Raw genomic sequence first — 17,597 nt, forward strand, 5'->3', positions numbered from 1 at the left:
AACTTAAACGTTCCATACTTCGGGAACTGCATTTCCTCATTTCCTTCCGTAAGCTTATTCCAAGCCCCAATCCACAATATCGTATGCAGCCCAACATTCGTTGCCATATAATGAGCTGGCGTACCCTCTGGGGGAGCCTCTTCCCCGTAATAATGTTCACTTCGTTTACGTTTAAAAATCCCTTTCAAACACTTAAAACACTTCATGATTTCTCTTTTCTCCGCGTTTGTTTACTTCCTGATGATATTCCACCAATCTCGGCGCCGTTCTCACTAACTGGCCTATCCGTACGCGACTTTCCTCCGACGTCACTCTAGCCGCCCAACCAGAGCGCGGCTCTAGCTAACGTCACACCAACCGCTCAATCAGAGCGCGGCTCTAGCCGACGTCACCCGTCCCCCTTCGCAGCAGTTCCCCTCCTTTCTCAGCTCGTCTCCTCGGTCATGCACGCATCCCATTCATACTCTGAAAAATGATTACTTCCGTCCAAGCGATCACCTTTCTTTGACTGTACGCCCACAGTCTTTCTGTAGTTGTCACCCTAACTTGGCGAAATGTCTTTCCGATTACTTCCAGACAATCGCCTTCTCCGATAGGTTACTCACACACAGTAACTTTCGACCAGCGTCCGTTACTCATACACTCACTCTTACACTCCCCCTATCTTGGATCCACGGCGGTCAATGGTACCTCGTGACCTCCGTACTATGGTCGACAACTACCCTGGATGTTCGATACACCCAAAACCACTTAAGCTCTGGCCTGAACTTAAGATTTCACCAGTACACCCGTTTACCAGGTTACCAGTTTACCAGGTTGCGCGCGCTCACAACCTTCTCTCTTTCACACTACAGGCATTCAACTCCGCAAGACATTACAATACAAATACAACACAAAACACCGCAATCTGTTCACGCATGACCCTTTTTATACTCACTCTCCGATACTGCTGCTTTTCTCGCACCGTCTGCACCTTTCGGCACACGATTCTTCCGCTGCTCGTCTCTCGACGTCTCGGGCCTTGGGGTAAACTAACCTCTCTAGATTACCTTCCTCAAGAACCATCCTCACTCTGCTACCAACTGCTAACGCGGGATTACTGGTTACTAATTATCTTACCAAATCCCATTTCCTGTCGACTGAATCGTTGGTACCTGTCTTGAGTAAAAGGTAATCTCACAATAAAAATCAATTTAAGAACTTACACCACTCTAAATGACCACTGACCAAAATTAAGTTTTAAAGATTTAATATAAAGTCAAAGATAACTGAAGATACAAACTTCTCAAAATGAGATTCAAAAGGTATATCGGTATCACTATGAACATGAACTTCTTGAATAGTCTGAGTCTGAAGAACAAAATAATAAGTACAAGCTCTAACAACATGAGCGTTGCCAAAATGAATACAAGTTGCAACCTCAAAGTCATTACAGAAAGAAAAATTAAGGTTAGTCTGTCCCTACACTACACTAAATGACATCCCTACTTAACAAGATCTTAACCCTCTAGGTGTCAGCCGTGGTGATTTCCTAAGAAGATCACGCACTTCTCTTTGTCTCTTCTCTGATAATGGGTCTCTCCTGATCAGCCTATCTGCCTACCCATCCGCTTCTTTAGGCTCCCAAAATCATCTGCTCTGCCCTCCTCCCGGGTCACTTTCCCTAATACCACATCACATTTCCAATAGAAACGCCCCTTGGGACGCCCCTCACGTGGTACATCTTTCCGCGGCAACTCCATGATGGTACTCTTGAAGACCCTCGTTATAGTTGACCTTGGTTCCCAGGCTTCTTCTTCCGTGCGCTGATACCCCCTGAAATTCCTGGAAACTCCTACAGGCCTGCGCAAGGCGCCACTGAACAAAGTCCCTTTCATTCGAGCTGATTAGGACCCTCGCACCTGCATACAGCTCGTCCTGCAGTGGGCCTCAAATTCCAGACTTCACCATATCTTAGGCCATAAAACACTCTCAGAGCTCCATACTGGACACCTCACGACCTCTCCTCTAACGAGCACATGACGATTTAAACTACATGACATTATCTGCTCTGGCCTACTTGATTTACATGCAGCAGGTTCCTGCACTCTTAAAACGTTAACTTGATTTAAACAGCAAACATTCTTAACTAGCATACGTTTCTAAAATAACACATCTATAAAGCATATACTTTTAACCCTAAGTTCAATAGTACATTTTGAAAGAACCATGTCAACCTTGTCTCACATTATTTTAGCAGCACGTTTAGATTTGCTTGTGAATTGCCATGAGGCCTACACAAAATACTGGGTTTTAGAGTTACATTCAACTCTTACATTATTCCTGTAACATGAGAACGTGAGGTTTTCATATTCATCCCAAACATTTCTACATTAGTCTCACACAGTTATGATTATTGTTACTCTACTTACACATTCTATGCATTTCACCACTGAATATAAGACACTCGGTGTATTTCACTTCTAAATATAAACACTCTGGTGCAAAGTACATGTTAACTAACTACGTGCTTGTAAATATGGCGTACTTATACATTTTTTTCCAAACTTGTGCTCTCTCATGTGTGTAACATGCAATTGAGAAAAATGCACTAAAGTGCTTTTTTCGATTTTTTCGCTATTTACCACATAGTCAGACTTCGTGGTAAATAGCGACCAAAAATTGCGAAATCCCAATTTAAAAATGGTTAATGAATTGCATTTAAGGAATCACAAATAGAGATTCCTTAAATGCAATTCCTCGCAAATATGCGATTTCGCTAATAGCGATTTTTGCATTTGGGATGATGAATCCCAAATTCAAAAATTGCGCTCGCAAAGGGCCAGATTCTGCGAATCTGGCCCTTTGCGAGACGCATTTTCTTTCATGAATCTACCTGATAGTCTTGGAGGCAGCGACATAGGAACACTGACAGAGACCAAACATTGATGATGGGACAATGACATACGGCAGTTACAAAGGTCCTGGACCCAAAACCAGGACATCGACATGACCAGGGGAACACAACACTGGGGCACTGACCTGTCATTAATGACATAGGTTTCTGACACTGCCATACTGAGACAAGGTTACTGACATGGAAACATTAGGGCCCTAATTACGATGTCGGTCGGACTACAACCGACGGAGTGTCGATTGCAGTCCGACTGAGATCTAGCTATGCAGTCTGACTGGCGCATTATGATGCAGCGGTCGGAGGCAGGGGGCAGAGGGACTGGCCACTGCTTTTCCGACGGGTCCAAGGAGCCCGTCGCGGCAGCAGTCGAAAAGTAATCACCTACAATGGGGAAGTGCCTGCTCAGGCATCGCCGTAGAGATTACGATGTCCCTTTCAGGCAGCCTGTCAATGGAGGTCCCACAGTTGCGCATTGATTCAGACACTGCAACACTACCATGGACTTTGAGCACTGCAATACTGTTACTGTCTAGGGTTACTGCCAGGACCTCGCTGCCTGGGACAAGAGCACACAGACGTGTGTGGTCATTGGCATCAGGATGCTGACATTGGCACATGGACTATGGCACAGAAGAACTGGAGCGCACTCTAACACTGGTACACTGGTAGATGGAAAAAGGTACACTGATAATAATTGCTGAATACTGACAGGGTGGAGCAAATAGAGGGGCACTGACACATGGGCACCCACACTGAGTTGTGGACACTGAGCCGTCAATACTGATAAGTGTACAACCACTAATGCTGGGAGAAGGACATTTGTACATTAGCATGAGGACATAGCACAGCAATGCTAAAACATGGATGCTGACACCGACACTAGGAAGTAATATGCCACAAGTGTGCCAGCATACAGGCGGTGTCACAGGGTCGCTGGCACTAGAGTACCGACACTGACATATTGAAACTTCTGGTGAGACACCAACACGGGGCACCAACACTTGCACACGAATAACGATGGCGGGACGGAAACAGGGATACAGACTCTGGGACACCAACACAAGAATACTGACCTCACCTCTTCATTTTGTAATTACCCTGAACATCATTGAGCCTGTTTTCTGCTATCAAGGACACCTCCAACCAAAGCCCATGCCTGTTACATCATACCTCGTCCAGTGGAACATGCCTTATATCATAGATTACAACTCCTCATGTAAAGCACACCTTCTCCTATATAATACATCATTTCTCATTAATACAACCACTATATAGCACACATACAATAAAACATACAGGCACTGCAGCATCCAAGGACCAAACTGAAGAGGAAAAGACAACACTTAAAAAACCCTTTTTACCAAGTCTGGAAATACAGTTGTGCTAATGCAGGCCAGAAGATAAGTAAAAGAGGCATACAACCCTTGCACCACAAGATAACCTCTTTTGGTGGACAAACCTTGTCTATACTAAGCCTAGGTGGGGTTCATGGAGTTCCGCGGAACTCCGCAAAGTGGCAAAAAAACTCCACCGTGCTACATGGAGTTCCGCAAGCGGAGGAGTGTGTTAGGGTCATGCCATTCGTGGTGCTTTTGAGCGCCGGGTGTTTGTCCTATGCTGTAAAATCATCATGAAGGGCACCATGGGCAGCACAAGAGGGTGCAGCTTCCTTTCTGCTCGCATAGATTTTCTACTCAAGTGGAAGCTTTCTCAACGTGAATGGAAGGTTTCTCAATGCGAGTGTTCGCAACCTGCCGCAACCACTCGCATTGAGAAATCTGACCGCCTGGGTACAGAAATCTCGCTAGGAGGTTGATTTTCCTCGCTCACCAACTAGACCTTGGCGAGCGAGTTAGGAACAATATCGCTGGGAGGTAGATTTTACATCCTCGCCAACTTGCAGTTGATGAGCGGGAGTGAGGGCAAAACTCTGCTATGGTCTGCGGAGCAGAGTTTTTGGGAACCCTGCGTGCTCCGTGGAGCGCGGAGTACGGAAAACTCGGTAAACTCCGCAAACGGAGCAGAGTTCACTGCCCAGTGTTAGTGTATACCCCAATCAACTTAATGTAGATGATACCCCCAGCAACAGACCACACATCCAGCTTAAGACAACACCACCTACCATATAACACACATCCTACATTATGCAACACTTCTTCCTTTAAGCCAGACCCCATCCCACTGGCAAACCTCATATCATGAAAAACACCTCCTGTCATAGACCGCACCTTGTACCACATACTAGGCTTCTTACCATAAACAACACTGCCTATCACAGACTAGGCCGTTTCCATTGGACCACACCAAATACCAGATTTAATACCTCATGTTTATACACCATAATTCCTCCTTTATATCACACTTACCACAAATCAGCCCCTACCACTGGCCATACCAAGTGTCAAAAACCACATATCCTGCTACAGACTACATTTCCTATCACAGGTCACACCTCTTACCAGATAGACACACGTCCTCCTGTAAACTACAACTTGAATCACGGACCACACTTCATGCCATAAACCACACATCACGCCAAATGCCCACCACATCCCATAAACCTTAAGTAAAGCACAATACACAGTTTACGGTGGAGATGTTGTATATTGTTGTTGTAAACACAGTACACCACTCACCTCTTGACATTTGGTGCAATAGAGCATGGCACAATCCAGCACACTACCACTCTACGCAAACACCACACGTCTGTGTATCAACATATGTGTCCAGCCCTCACCACTGCTCAGGCTGGGAGCAGTGAAAAATAAAACAGTGACTCATTTTATTACCATTTTATTTTTCACTTTTGCTGCACTGGCTGCAGGGGGGACGATGCTCCTATGACATAATCGGGGAGGGGGATGGCCGCTGTAAATTCTTCTAAATTAAATAAGTAGCGTACCACCAAGGAGTTAGTGTTAAAGGGTTGGGGATAAGATAATTTGGTTGAAGGGATGCAGGTAAAGGACCAGAGTTAAAAAATTGTTATTAAAGGGAAGGGTTAAATAGTAAAATATAAGGGATTATTGTTTGGGCTATTTCAGGGTTATTATAAACTGTTTAAGGTTGTGAGTGAGTTGGGTCTGAGTTAAGAGGTTTGGGGTTAAGGGGACGATTGGGTTTCAGGGTTGCGTTCAAGGTGGCAGGGACGAGTAAGATTAGAATTAGAGGTTGGTTTATGGTTAAAAGTAGCGGAAAGTATGATGTTGAGGGAAACTATAAACTAAATCCTGCTTTGGCTGCACATTAAGTACAGGTTTCTCCTATAAAAGGAAGGCCCTTGGAGGTTCCAGGCGCTTCTTCGAATAATTGAGCTTCATATTGCAGGTTCCTGAAGGGAGGTAGCTATGTCCAGTGAGGATTATGTGGTTCTGGGAGTGATCAGCTGAGGGTCAAGGGTGGGAGAAGAGATCCTCTGCATGTTGTCTAGGTTACTGGTCTCTGGGGAGGAGGAGGTTTTTGGGATTTCCTGAAATTAATGTAGGCAGGTTGGATTCTGATACAGAAAGGTGGATTTTAGTAAAGATTGGGAGCATGCTTGGTGGTGGGAGCTGTGTGGAACGGTAGACTGCCTGAGCGGAAGGACCTGTTTGGTTGCTAGGGTGGGGATTTGTTGCCGGTGGGCTGGTGTTTGTGAGAAATTTGAATTTAAGACAGAGGATTTTGAATGGATTATGGGCTGTCTGATGGCCAGTGGAGTTTGTGAAGGATGAGGAGAAAGCACTCCATTCTTCTTTTATTTTGACCACCCAAAGATCTGATGGTCCCTCTTTCAACCCTCTGGTGATTATTGATCTGACAGGCTATAGGTTAACCTAAATGTTACTTATGTCATCAATTTTGGTGTTGAGTGTGAGGTTCCCACCTATTTTGATTTTGGGATGATGGTGGAACAAGTGTTGGGGATTGGGTTGAGGTTAGCTTGAGGCTAAAAGGGGAGTTTCAGTTTGGAATAGCAGCAAAGAGACACCCTTGAAGTCACAAAGCCAACAACCAGTCTTTGCTTCAACTTGCATCTCTGGTGCAGTCTAACTTCTGCCTCTATGCTAGGAATATTGCATGTACACTTGTAACTCTCACCTACAACTTCTTTCTCGTGGAGATCCTTGAGTTTATTCCAAGCTTCAGTGAAGGTCTCCATGGTCACCTCGTTGCGTCCTGGCCAGAGGCGCTCCCCCTCGGGCCACCGTGACTAGCGCGTCAACCATTCGCGTCCTCAGCCAAGCCTAAGGGTATAAAAAGGGGGCTTTTATAAGTAGCAATTTGAAGCATTCTGAGCTTGGCTGGACCCATTTGTACTCCCTTCTACGAAAACAGAGTAGAAAGACATATGCAACATCATAATATGAATATATGTTCAAAAGAATTTATGTCACACTTTAAAACATGAACTGGGCCTTCAAGGCTTCGGATTACCTTTCGGCATTGTCATTCTTGAGCTACATTGATTGCACTGGCTCAATTTGGAAATGCCATTTGAATTGACGGACTGGTGCAAATGACTGGTTTCGAAATGATTTTCATGGTGCAAATTCTGATTTCAGGTGGTGCAAATGCTGCAAATTTTGGGAAGCACCAGTGCGCTCTCTGTTATCCAAAAATGTCAGTGCAAAATCACACCATCACCAAAGCAATCTATTTCATCTGTGCCTTTACCAACTCTTCCGCAGTCACACTGCTTTCCAGAAGTGATATATTTCTATGGCAGCAGGGCACTGTACAATGTTGTATTTTTTTCCAATTCTGGAATGGTCAAGCTGCGTTGCTCACCAGGAGATTTCAGAACAAAATCCACAAATTGCTCTGTGATTAGAATATTTGCCATGAATTAACATCTTCCGTGCTGGCCGACGGCAGCACTACCTCCCCAGTGCTGCCGTCGGCCAATGGCCGACGCGGGCCCGCCCGTTTTGCGGAAGTGCCACACCAAAATCGCGGCAGCGGTAAACGGGTTAAAGATGTCTAAAATCATTCTAACTCTCATAGAGGTGTGTCTTTAACACATTGCTTTGATGTTTCATTGAAGTGATTCTATACATATTACAGAGTTTCAGAGGAGTTGTGGAATACACTAACTGCCTGCAAAACTTTGTACAATTGGCAACAAAAACCCCCTGAAAAACTAAGCTAATGTGCTTAGGGAGTCTCTGGGGAAAAAGTATTTTTTTATAGCACAAACTCGACCCGAAGGTATCAGAGCACTGTACGTGAGCACCAGTTGCATTACAGATGGACACATTTATAGTTTTTTTTAGATACTGGGAGATTAAGTGATTTGCCCAGAATCACAGGTTGCTTTAGCCTCCCACCTGACTCGAACCTGTTTCCCCAGCTTCAGTCAGCCACATCAGCCATTGAGCCACACCCTCAAACACAACAAGCACAAAGAGCATCTAAGGGCAGAGCTCCACAAAGATTTGACTGTTACCTATTTTGTAGCACTTCTGAATTCCATTAGTCATCCAGAAATATCACTTTTGTATAGCAGGGGCAAGTCAGGAGTACTACAAGATGGAGTCCCACTTACTTACAACTGAATATTTGTGAGGTAGACTCCCTTGTCTTCAAAAGATAAACAAGCCTTTGCATAGCCAATAGGTCTCGCCCTTTGGGCCTTATAAGTGTTTAGCCATGCAGCACATTAACCTGGGTAGTTCAATTGTAGCTTAATGCCTGAATATGTGTAAGGCTAAATCAAGCCCAAATTGTATCCACTTACAGAAAAAGATAATAAACTGCACACAAAATAAAAAGTGCATGCCAAATTGCAGGCACATGACGTGTGAAGCAAAGTAAACAAGTGGCATTTGTTTGCTTAAAAGAGCGAAACCACAATATACCTTAACAAAATGTAGTTTTTCACGCTGCAATCCTGTCTATCTACGCACATACATCCTCTTTTCAGCTGGATGTAGAAGTTTACACTGCTCATAGAAGCCTGAAATGGTTGTAGTACTGGCTCCAGAATGCACTAAACACAACTGGATGTCTGCGCGTGTGTACTTGTGTATGAGTGTGTTTTGTTACATTGTTGATACATGTATTTAAATGTATATTAGCTACCTAATATAGTGCATGCATGTTACTTATCTTTAATACCCATTAGACACACATCTACATTTGCATATTATACACCTGCTTGGGAAATAGATGGACTGACGGAGGTGGGTGTTGGAAAGACAGTGGGTGGGTAAATGGACGGACAGATGTAGATGGCTGTTGGAAGGACATTGCGTAGGTGAACCAATGTAGGGAGTTAGGTTTTTGAAGGACAGTGGGAGGGTGGATGGACAGACATATGGAGGTATTTGTTGGACGGGCTAGTTGGCAGACAGACAGGCAGAGGTGGCTGTTGGGCGGACAGAGGGTGGGTGGATGGATGAGCGGGCGAATGGATGAATAACAAAAGTAGCAGATTGTAACATAAAGCAGGTGTGTGTGTGTGTGTCTCAATATACACATCTTTGGAACCTGAGAGCCAATTTGACACCTTTTGTTGCATGTCTCAGCACATACTGCCACTATTTCACATCCATGTGCTATTCCGAGTTATTGCACTTGCTTCTCAAGCTAGTATGGTCCATACCAATGAAAGTGTGTGCACTATATACATAAGATGCTGGGAGGAGAAGGCGCTTATGACGTATTGATCTAATCAGTATCTCTTGCTCCCCTAGAATCGGAGGGATCCACCACCAGCGTGCTGGCTCTGCAGAGTCCTTGCTGCATGGAGTGGAGATGCACGCTGTGTGTGCACATATTGCGCTGTGAAATGCCTGCCATTCTTCAGCTCCCTCTGACCCAAGACGTGGGCCTTGTCAACCACTGCAGAAGCCCATCTGTGGTACTAGGGAAACAGCATTTACAACACGTCTCCACAACAGGGTACCATTACAACGCGGTTGTTACAACGACCTTGTTGTTACCATGCATACCATTACATCGCAAGTCGTTTCAACTACTTGCTGTAAGGGGTGCACTGGTATCGGATTTAAAATCCAACACCTTCCCTGCTGTTGCACAAACTGGAGTAGGAATAGTAAATAATACTATTCCTAAGTCCAGCGCCCCCCTTACAGCAAGTCGTTGTAATGACTTGCGATGTAATGGTAAGCGCTCTAACAACGCGGTCTTTGTAACGACTGCGTTGTAATGGCATGCGATGTATTCGCATGCGTTATAAACAGCGATATTCGCTGTACTGCCACTTGCTAAGCATCTATGTGCATTTTACCAAAGTGCTCAGGGACAAGACGGCATAACTTCACAAATGTATAGAAAAAGGTACCAAAATAAGAGGGGAGAATTAGACACAAGAATGAATATAAAATGAGAAAAAAACAAGAACATATGAACAGGCAAGGGGGTGTGAGGAGGCTGACAGTTGGAGTGCTAGAAAAAAGTCAAGTAAAGTGGAAAAGAAAGAAGGCGTGCATATAGAAAATGGGAAAAGATGGGCATAGGGGCAGTACAGAAAAAGAAACAGAGTGCTGAAGCACCACAATAGGTGGGCAGAAAATATTTAGGTAGATAATAAATGAGAAAAGACAGACAGAAAGCAAAGGTAACAAGGAAGACACACAAGTAAAAATGAGAATGACAGCAAGGAGACAGTTACAGTGAGCAATGGCTAAAGTGGAGGCAGGCAGATAGAAAAAGAAAAAGCATTGGCAAAACCAACAGATCTTGCCTAAGTGAGAGCTATTATCTTAGCTACTGTCTTTTTGCCTGTAAAGTCAATAAAGACACAATAGATCATATTTATCATGGTACAAGTGATACTGCAAGTCTCACAATGCAGACGGCATGACTGGTCAAGAATTTACAAGACATGGAAACACTGGAGATTTTCAAGTTCAGGTGAAAAACAAAACACAAAAACAGGTGAAGAGGTTCCAGGAGAAGAGCAAGATGGAAACTGGTAGAATGGACAAGTGAAAAGGTTTGGCAGCATGAGCTGATGGACCAGCTTTGTAGCGTCTGAAGATGGAGAAGTTTGCAGGAAAAGGTTCCAAAACGAATCTTTGTCTGACTCTAGTTTTGAACCAATGGTTGTCTGCTTTATATATAATTCGCCAACATAGTTTTGCTAACTGTCTGATTTTACTGTCACGAATTCCCTTCCATCACAATATCCCCACCTTATCACAAACCCACCCCCCTTCCTTTCCTGGGGCACTGTACAACCGTTTAGAATTATTGAACAGTTGTCTGTATATTCAGTATACTCAATCCCATTGTGAATAAAACAGTGTGGATGCATTCATTTTGTGTAAATAATTTCCTTTGAATTGTTTATATTATATCACATTCACACTGGGACCCCCTCCTCTCAGTACCATTTGATTATGAAACAGTCTTTGATGCAATTCAGGAGCTGAGTCCAAATATGAGTAACCTTGGTCTATCCACATTGATGTTTTCACGCAATGTCGTTCGCAACTATGAAGAGGCGTACTAAACACCTTGGGCCTCATTTATGAATAGTGACGCATCGCTGCGTGAAAACTGGGATGCGTCACTTTTCACCGCGCTCTCCCTGGGACACTAACGATGCGTCATATTTACTGTATGACGCATCATGTCGCAAGGAGTTACAGATACGTCAGTATTTCTGATGTATCTGTAGGCGCAAAAGTGACGCATTGCTGGAGTGTGTCACAAAAGTGACGCAACTCCAGCAATGTGTACTTTCACATGGGCAAATCCCATGTTGTTAGTGCCTGCGTCAGTCTTAAGCCTGCCATGAGGCAGGCGTTAGATTTTGACGCATTAACGTCCAAGAAATGGCGCAGTGAAATCTTATAGATTTCACTTCGTCACTTCTATGACTCTTTCTTGCATTAAAATGCCCCCCTTGCATACATTATACCTGGCGCAGGTATAATGTGGTAGAGGGGTTTAGAAAGTGACGCATCTACCTAGATGCGTCACTTTGTAGATATGGTGCAACAAGGCACATTGTTTACTCCGCTAGTGCATCACAAAAAGTGACGCACCAGCGGCGTAAAAGTGACGCATGGGCTCATAAATAAGCCCCCTTCACTCTGACTCTCGATTGGAGATGGAAGACTGTGTGGGCTGTAGGAGCCCAAGGCAACTTACAAATGCATGAGTAACCTTACACTATGAACACGAATAACACTGAAATTGTGAGCAGGAAATGCCCTAATTTACGTACACTGTGTTATAGAAAAAGTGATGTTATCGCCACGGGGAACTGCATTGATGTTTGTGAATTACTGCACCAGAAATAATTAAAAGCAGTAAAGATATTTAAAAAAAAAAAACAAGCAGTGCCATGTCTCTTCATGTACAGATACATTCTCATCCTTGCTCAATTACACAAAAAGCAAAGATGGTCTAAATACATTTCCTGTGGAGTTTGCACTGGTGCAAAGTTTCCGTAACACAGATCATGTTGATCCCTCAAGTGTTGTAGCCTCATGGTTCGGGTAGGAGTGAGTGAGATATTTCAGCATTGTTTGACCGGCATGGCTGGGGTCTGCAAGGACAGGTCTCCGGGTCACTGTTTGTTACCCGGTTGCTGCATAGGGTTCAGACCTCTGTGGCATTCCGGCCTAGCGGCTAAGACGCTGACCATGAAACCGCAAGACCCTCTCAACAACGTTGTGCACTCAAGATTCGGAAGCAAGTGTGCGGTGGTGCTGCAACCATCACCTTAGAGTTCTCAACAAAACAGACCCCAAGCTCTCTGTAGAGTTCTAGGGCCATGATAATGCTTCTTAGGGCCCTCAGATCCAGGACGTTAGCTGATTAGAAGCAGAACTATGTCCTGACCTGCTCGACAACCCGAGAAGGACCACTTGTTAGACACTCTGCTCTGTGAGTGGCGAAGTCCTTCCACCTCGCAGAGAAACTCCTGCTTATCCAACTCACATGTCGTCAAAACTGGTTGGAGGCCATCTTGGATTTTCATTGAAGGACTTCACCAACCTGCTTGGACCAGCGCAGCTGGGGAGATCTACCCACATACTCATTTTCCCCAATGTCTGTGTACAATGCTTCTTCTTCTGTGAAACTTTTCCTGGGGAGGGTGTAAGTCTGGTTGTGTTCTGAAATCCACGCGGCTCTACACACGAGAAGCGTATATTGATGGGTCTGAGTATATTCCAAAGGATTCATTCATATCTTCACCACCACAGTGCTCAGAAGATAAGACGTGCTAGGTTGAGTGTGTCTTAGATGCCCAGGAGCACACAGTGCAAGAGTAGCCGCTGCAGTCAGGGTGCCCCACTGGACCGTAAGGCGCATGGGGTGTCAGATATGTGCAGTCTCAGTGTACAGAGGTGATCTGAAAAAAGCATTTTTGTTTTTCCCCGTTGAAGGCATTGATGGGGATGGTCAAGTACATAGAAGGCCCCTCAGTGTTCATGTTTACCTCACATACACTTCTCTCAAAGGGGAAGTTGTTTCAGAAAGTGTCCTCAAAGAGGAAGAGGAAGGAATTTCAAGAGGCAATTCAAACTTTAGAAAAATTATTCAAGTTTCATTTTTTAATCATCCAATGTCTTGAACCCTAAAGGTCCCCTTATTGAGACTTGTACAGGTAGGCATATTTTTGATGAGTGCTACATTGCATTTGTTTTACACAAACTATTTCACTCTTGGGTGAAGAAAGACAGTGTCCATTACATGGCATTTTTGCACTTTTATACGAGATTAAATCATTAATTTTAGGTGAGTAACAGATTGAATAAGATCTGCTGAACGTGCACTGTATTATTTTTTGAGAAACCTACACGCTTTCAGATAATTTTAATCTCTGTAGTGTCAATTTGGGGTTAAAATGTGTAAATGGCTGGAAAATAAAGCCACTGAATTTTTCTATAATCACATAATATACAGCAAATGTTACCTTTTTATTTGAGATACAGTTAAATCTCCATGCAGCTTAATTTGGTTTTTCATTGATGCTTAATCTATCATCCAAGGCGCCACAAGGAAATGTTACCGCTGAGCAATTCTCATCCACAAACCTAGACATCTGCCCAAGTGCCTGCATACCCTATTCAGGTGATTAGTGCGCTATGCAAATCAATATAACATAACATCCTGGGGAAGTGGGTGTGTTTACCTACAGGTGCTGAAAAAAATGAGTGAGCCACTGACCTCCTCGCACAGTGGGACTGATACACCGAGGGCCACTGGAATTATGTGATTCTGCAGCCGCGACTATTTTTGCATAATTATGGATTTGCCATATAATCCATAATCTGCTGCATAGTCTGCAGATTTTAGCAAAAAATATTGTTTCTAGGTCAAACGGATCAAAAGTAGCAAAAAAATATGGCGACTGTGGTTCCTGCGCACCTGAAGGCTTTGTGCCATGGCTGACTGGTCATCTTTCAGTTGCTTATTGCTGCATTTGGGTGTTAAATTGGTACTACTAGGGTGAACTTTTTTTCCAGACACTGCTGCCAGGTGAAAAAATTACAAAACAATGAAGTAGTAGTGTCACAAAATATGCCACATTATGCTGCATAATTGTATCACACTATTAGCAAGGTCACGCTATCGCGTGAATCCATGCCTCAGTGCCTTTTCCCTTAATGCCCAGCTTTGCATCTCTAATGAGATGCAAAGTGGACGTTCCTCCCCAAAATTATGGAAGAAATGTCGCTAACCGACATTTCTCAAATTATCTAGCCTCACGCTAACCTGCCGAGCGATAAGAAAAGTAGTGCTAACTGCGCTTATCGCCACTTTCCTTACGCCTGCTTTTCATCTGACTTAGCCATTATATCCAATGGAAGGTGGATATAATGGATAAGTCTGACCTGCCCTATCATCAAGCTGTCGAAAAGCGTTGTGCGATTATCGCTGATTTCCAGCGATAATCGCACATTTGGCAGCTTGCGCATTGAATTCTATCGCTTTGGAGATAAGCGTTGCTGATAGCACGCTATCTCGGCGATAGAATTCAGTGTTAGCCGGCGATAATTATACTCGCGCTAAGTGCGCTTAGCGATAATTATCGCCGGCCCTTGCTGATATGCCCCAGAATGCTTTAAAGTCATAACATTCTATGACTGACGCGACTGCGAAATTGTGCCCAGGTGTGCCCAAGCAGAGTAGACGATATCTGATTCCAGGGATGTGGGTGCTATTTGTGCAGCAGGTGCAGTAGCACCGGAGCCTGGTGCTGTGAGTGGCTCGTTGAAGCAGCTGCTTCAGTCATTGATGGTAACTGAATTCTTGACTTTTGGTGCCAGCTGGACCTAAGGAGACCCATTTTCTAGCCACCTTTAACCTTCCGCCACCGTTAAACACGGTTGTCAAGTGACAGGTTTATGAATTATTTTCACGGAGAACGAAAACTTAGGGTGGACGGAGGCGTGGCTGCCACAAACAGCAGGTTTAGTGGCACCGGGGCCCAGGCCCTCTGTAAGTTTGTAGTTTAGTAGCCGTCCAGCAGTAACTGGGGGTTGGGGGGGATTTGGAGTGCGTGCACCTGCCCCATGGCACCCCTGAAACGCCGCTGTGGGTAGTTGTCCATGCCTGGCCTGCTTCGCAGCTCCTGGGTCAGTCTTCTGGGTCGCTTCTTAATGCAAGATCCTTTCGGGTCGTGCAGGCCGCTGTCTGAGAGGACACACTCTCTACCACCCGTCTCTGGAACCCCTGGGACCACCCCCACTACGTGCAGCCCCCTGTCTGACTGCTCTCTCAGGGGCCTCTCTCTCCATAGCGGGCAGTGCCCTGTCTAACTGCCCTCCCTGGGACCCCCTGGGACCACCCCCACTGCGTGCAGCGCCCTGTCTAACTGCCCTCTCAGGGGTCTCTCCAAAGCGGTGCAGCCCTATGAACCTCTGCCCTGCCGGGGTCCTCTCCTACGCCCTCTGCAGCGTCTCCTCACCCCTGCTCCTGAAGGCGGCCCCGCCTCCTCCTGCAGGTAATCATTAGAGAAAGGTGCGCTGGAGCCGCGGCCCGGAGAACCCGCCGGACCGGCTCCGCGCACCCGGAGGAATAAACAGCTTAAAACGAGGCGGCCCGTGCAGGGATCCGATCCCACGCTCACGTCGGCTCCAGGCTACGAGCAGGGGTTGCAACACGCTGCTCCGTGTGAGAATGGTGGTCACTGGCTGTCAACAGAACTGAAGGCAGCTTACACTACTCGTGAGATGAGAAGTGTCCTGTGGTTGCAAGGAGTGAGCACGGCTCACACAAAGATGGATACTTGTGAGAATAGTACAGTATCCCGTGGCTGCAAGGAGTGAGCACAGCTTACACCAAGAGGGCTACTCGTGAGAATAGTACAGTGTCCCGTGGCAGCAATGAGTGAGCACGGCTTACACAAAGAGGGCTACTTGTGAGAATAGTACTGTGTCCCGTGGCTGCAAGGAGTGAACACAGCTCACACAAAGAGGGATACTCATGAGAATAGCACAGTGTCCCGTGGCTGCTGAGAGTGAACACGGCTCACACAAAGAGGGATACTCATGAGAATAGCACAGTGTCCCGTGGCTGTTGAGAGTGAACACGGCTTACACAAAGAGGGCTACTTGTGAGAATAGTACTGTGTCCCGTGGCTGCAAGGAGTGAACACAGCTCACACAAAGAGGGATACTTGTGGGAATAGTACTGTGTCCCGTGGCTGCAAGGAGTGAACACAGCTCACACAAAGAGGGATAATTGTGAGAATAGTACTGTGTCCCGTGGCTGCAAGGAGTGAACACAGCTCACACAAAGAGGGATACTTGTGAGAATAGTGCAGTGTCCCGTGGCTGCAAGGAGTGAGCACGGCTCACACAAAGATGGATACTTGTGAGAATTGTACAGTGTCCTGTGGCTGCAAGGAGTGAGCACAGCTCACACAAAGAGGGCTACTTGTGAGAATAGGACAGTGTCCTGTGGCTGCTGAGAGTGAGCACGGCTTACACATAGAGGGCTACTTGTGAGAGTTGTACAGTGTCCCGTGGCTGCTGAGAGTGAGCACGGCTCACACAAAGAGGGATACTTGTGAGAATAGTACTGTGTCCTGTGGCTGCAAGGAGTGAGCACGGCTTACACAAAGAGGGCTACTCGTGAGAATAGTACAGTGTCCCACGGCTGCAAGGAGTGAACACAGCTTACACAACGAAGGGTACTCATGAGACTAGTACAGTTTCCCATGGCTGCAAGGAGTGAGCACAGCTCACACAAAGAGGGCTACTCGTGAGAATAGTACAGTGTCCCATGGCTGCAAGGAGTGAACACAGCTCACACAAAGAGGGATACTTGTGAGAATAGTGCAGTGTCCCGTGGCTGCAAGGAGTGAGCACGGCTTACACATAGAGGGCTACTTGTGAGAGTTGTACAGTGTCCCATGGCTGCTGAGAGTGAGCACGGCTCACACAAAGAGGGATACTTGTGGGAATAGTACTGTGTCCCGTGGCTGCAAGGAGTGAACACGGCTCACACAAAGAGGGATACTTGTGAGAATAGTGCAGTGTCCTGTGGCTGCAAGGAGTGAGCGCGGCTCACACAAAGAGGGATACTTGTGAGAATAGTGCAGTGTCCTGTGGCTGCAAGGAGTGAGCACGGCTCACACAAAGAGGGCTACTTGTGAGAATAGTGCAGTGTCCTGTGGCTGCAAGGAGTGAGCGCGGCTCACACAAAGAGGGATACTTGTGAGAATAGTGCAGTGTCCTGTGGCTGCAAGGAGTGAGCACAGCTCACACAAAGAGGGATACTTGTGAGA

At 45.7% G+C, this 17,597-nt stretch overlaps 1 protein-coding gene across 1 annotated transcript in view; it reads right to left on the reverse strand.

Annotated features, from left to right (window-relative positions):
* Window positions 1-17,597, reverse strand: part of RBBP8NL (RBBP8 N-terminal like) — a 168,874-nt gene that overhangs the window by 105,956 nt on the left and 45,321 nt on the right. The window contains exon 2 of the mRNA XM_078650424.1: window positions 6,977-7,122. Within this exon, the coding sequence (XP_078506550.1) occupies window positions 6,977-7,037 (61 nt within the window). The 5' untranslated portion in view covers window positions 7,038-7,122. The remainder of the gene's footprint in view (window positions 1-6,976; window positions 7,123-17,597) is intronic.

The sequence above is a fragment of the Lissotriton helveticus genome, chromosome 7 (assembly GCF_964261635.1).
Source record: "Lissotriton helveticus chromosome 7, aLisHel1.1, whole genome shotgun sequence".
NCBI lineage: Eukaryota > Metazoa > Chordata > Amphibia > Caudata > Salamandridae > Lissotriton > Lissotriton helveticus.